Source organism: Heterodontus francisci, chromosome 4 (assembly GCF_036365525.1).
Source record: "Heterodontus francisci isolate sHetFra1 chromosome 4, sHetFra1.hap1, whole genome shotgun sequence".
In the NCBI taxonomy this organism is placed as follows: Eukaryota; Metazoa; Chordata; class Chondrichthyes; order Heterodontiformes; family Heterodontidae; genus Heterodontus; species Heterodontus francisci.
Window position 1 is genome coordinate 13,689,615 of NC_090374.1, and position 3,995 is coordinate 13,693,609.

Here is a 3,995-nt window from a genome sequence, read left to right on the forward strand (position 1 = left end):
GTATACAGTCAGAGGATCAATACTCACCTCTATACAGAGGATGAATATCCACCTCTATACAGTCAAAGGATCAATACCCATCTCCAAACAGTCAGAGGATCAATACCCACCTCTATACAGTCATGAGGGTCAATAGTCACCTCTATATAGTCAGAGGGTCAATAGCCACCTTTATACAGTGAGAAGGTCAATACCCACCTCTATACAGTCAGAGGGTCAATACCCACCTCTATACAGTCAGAGGGTCAATACTCACCTGTATACAGTGAGAAGGTCAATACCCGCCTCTATACAGTCAGAGGGTCAATACCCACCTCTATACAGTCAGAGGGTCAATACCCACCTCTATACAGTCAGAGGGTCAATACTCACCTGTATACAGTGAGAAGTCAATACCCGCCTCTATACAGTCAGAGGGTTAATACCCACTTCTATACAGTCAGAGGGTCAATACTCACCTGTATACAGCAGGAGGGTTAATACCCACCTCTATACAGTCAGAGGGTCAATACTCACCTGTATACAGTGAGAAGGTCAAAACTCGCCTCTATCAATCAGAGGGTCAATACCCACTTGTATACAGTCAGAGGGTCAATACTCACCTGTATACAATCAGAGGGTCTAAACCCGCCTCTATATAATCCGAGGGTCAATACCCACCTCTATACAGTCAGAGGGTCAATACTCACCTCTATATAGTCAGAGGGTCAATACTCACCTGTATACAGTGAGAAGGTCAATACCCGCCTCTATACAGTCAGAGGGTCAATACCCGCTTCTATACAGTCAGAGGGTCAATACTCACCTGTATACAGCAGGAGGGTTAATAGCCACCTGTATACAGTCAGAGGGTCAATACTCACATATACACAGAGGGTCAATACTCACATATACAGTCAGAGGGTCAATACTCACTTGTATACAGTCAGAGGGTCAATACCCACCTCTATACAGTCAGAGGGTCAATAGCCACCTCTATACAGTCAGAGGGTCAATACTCACCTGTATACAGTTAGAGGGTAAATCCCCATCTCTATGCAGTCAGAGTGTCAATCCCCACCTGTATACTGTCAGAGGGTCTATACTCACCTGTATACAATCAGAGGGTCAAAACCCGCCTCTATCAATCAGAGGGTCAATACTCACCTGTATACAATCAGAGGGTCTAAACCCGCCTCTATATAATCCGAGGGTCAATACCCACCTCTATACAGTCAGAGGGTCAATACTCACCTCTCTACAGTCAGAGGGTCAATCCTCACCTGTATGCAGTCAGGGGTTCAATAGCCACCTGTATGTGGTCAGGGGTCTGTAGCCACCAGTACTCTGCTTTTTGCAATTTCACTGCAATTATCTGTCACTTGGGGAGGAACACTGAATTTTTGTTTTACACTAAAAGCCTTGTGCATCAATTTTAAGGAACTTATGGATAGAAAATGTTCATTGGTTTAATATTGCAAACTAATGTATTTTCTTTCTTTCAAAGGTGGTTTTCCCAGATCAGTGTGCAAGAAAACAAAGAGGGGAATAAAAAGCACTCACTGAAAGCGATTATCTCAACTCCATCTCTCCAATACATAGAAAGATTCATCATTGAGGAAATGTGTCTAAAAAGAATCCTGTGGGAACAGCCAAGAGGGATTTGCCTGAGCCTGCTATCATTATTTTCTGCAGATTCCAATACTCTTTTCATCTACTGGGTCATCAGCCTGGAGTTGTATGTTCCAATTCCACTCTTCCCCACACAGGCAAAGTGAACAAAGCTTGGAAATTCCACTGGTGGATGTGAGAGGTTTAAAATGACACATAATCAGTATCAGGTGCTCAAAGCTCTGGGAACATGGAATAACCAGAGTAGGCAACCCTAACTGTACTTGTCCTGGGATTATTTGATGTGACAGTGTAGAGGGAGCTTCATGCTGTATCTAACCCTTTTTGTTTAAATGGGCTGGGTGTGTTTCATGTGACAGTGTAGAGCGAGCTTTATTCTGTATCTAACCCTCATGCTGTATCTGCCCTAGGAGTGTTTGATGGGACAGTGTCGAGGGAGCTTTATTCTGTATCTAACCCCCGTGCTGTACCTGTCCTGGGTGTGTTTGATGGGGACAGTGTAGAGGGAGCTTTACTCTGTATCTAACCCTTTTTGTTTAAATGGGCTGGGTGTGTTTCATGTGACAGTGTAGAGGGAGTTTTATTCTGTATCTAACCTGGGTTTTTTTTACACTTAAAGAATTTATTTTATGAAAAATGGAAAATTCACAAAAAATTGCATCCTCCTTTGCAACAGAATGTTGAGCTACATTTCATTGTATCTTGCTTCCAGTGTTGGCGTGCTACAACACCATTTTAAACATTCACGCAGAATTCTTCATTCTACGTCCTCCAGGTATTCATATCCTGCAGCATCATTCCAGCTATGAGGTTTCCATCTTGTATCCAAATTTTTCTAATTCAGCTCTTAACTGGTTAGAAAAATCATCCTCTACGTTGTCATCATCCCAGTTGTCTTCCCAGACATGGGCGTCTTCATCTTCATCTAAACCAGTCCAGCCTTCTGCTGGAAACTCCTCGAACTCATCGTCCTCCTCCAACAGCCCCAAATCAACCGTCGCCTTCTTCTCGGCCATGATTCAGGCTTGTCTCTGCTCTAACCTGGTGCTGCACCTGCCCTGGGAGTGTTTGAAGGGACAGTATAAAGGGAGCTTTACTCTATTTAACACCTTTTTAAAAATTTTGTCGAGGGGGCCTTCATCTCTCAGGCCCCCTTTATATACATTTTACATAAATAACTTTATTAAAACCAGATAAATAAAACAGAACACAAATTAAAATGCAATTCTCTGCATCAATGTTGCACTCCAGACCCTGTGGCACCCGCCGGTTGTGGAAGGCCTCAAGTGACCGGCAGACACCGCATGCTCCTTCACCAGGGACACCCGGCATGAACGTAACCTCAGAAGAGGGACAGGCAATCAGGCCAGATGGACCCCCCGACTGCCCGCAGCCTCGTCCTGTGAACTGCCACCTTGGCCAGGCCCAGGAGCAGACCGACGAGGAGATCCTCCTCCCGGCCCACCCCCGGGTTCCTAATGATCAGGAGCGTGATCAGAAGTGCAACCAAAACTTGAGGAACAGCCCCCTTAAGTACTCAAAGAGGGGCTATAACCTCGCACACTTCATATATAAGTGGAACACTTACTCGTCCAGACCGCAGAAATTACAGGATACCTGGGAGTCCGTGAACCTACTTAACAGTCTATTGCACGGGACTGTCCTGTGCAGCACCCTCCACCCCAGGTCCCCGATGTAAAGGCGGAGGACTCCCGGGTAGACAGACCTCCACCAGGGTTTCCCCTCGCCGCCAGATAGCAATACGGACCTCCAAGGCATATCCAGGCGGCCGACGAGGGTGAGGAAGTGGAGAGTGTGCAGGAGCAGCCTGTACAGGATACCTCTCCACGCCATGTGCAATGGCACGAAGGGCATTTCCGAGAGGCAGCTCAGGTTGTGTGAGACCAGCACCGGAGGAGGGATTTGGGGCCTTGGTCTGATGAGCGGTTCCGGCCTACCGGGGGTCAGCTCGGCCGGGGGCACTCCACACTCCCGAGACCCCTAGTCACCTGCAATGAGGGATGTCCCAGAGGGATTCGGCTATTCCTCACGCCCATGTCTGTACCCAGAGCCGGCTGCATGGATAGCCAGGGCCCTCTCCTCCACTGACGGGGGAGTGCCGTGACTGGAGGTGACCATGTTCCAGACTCTGAATAGATCCCGGTAATATCAGGCAATCCCCATAGAAATGCAGGGCTAATGCTCGCTGCCGGCAGTTGCGTGTCATCCTGAAGGCAGTGCCCCGGCGGAAAAAATACGTCGCCTGTGTACACCATCTGGGTGGACACTTGACGTACAGTTATCTTTGCAGGGTCCGAATGCAGACAGTCACAGCCTAAGTGCAGAAGCACACCAGTGACTGGCTGCCCTCCTCAATCGGGAGA

At 47.5% G+C, this 3,995-nt stretch overlaps 1 protein-coding gene across 1 annotated transcript; it reads right to left on the reverse strand.

The window, feature by feature from the left end:
- Positions 1-2,276: 2,276 nt before the first annotated feature.
- Positions 2,277-2,667, reverse strand: sem1 (SEM1 26S proteasome subunit). The gene has a single exon (XM_068028763.1). It carries the CDS (start codon positions 2,625-2,627, stop codon positions 2,415-2,417), a length of 213 nt encoding a protein of 70 aa, XP_067884864.1. The 5' UTR covers positions 2,628-2,667; the 3' UTR covers positions 2,277-2,414.
- Between the last annotated feature and the right edge of the window lie 1,328 nt (positions 2,668-3,995).

Coding starts and splice junctions, on each gene's coding strand:
- sem1 (XM_068028763.1), bottom strand. CDS start 2,627: ATGGCCGAGAAGAAGGCGACGGTTGATTTGGGGCTGTTGGAGGAGGAC.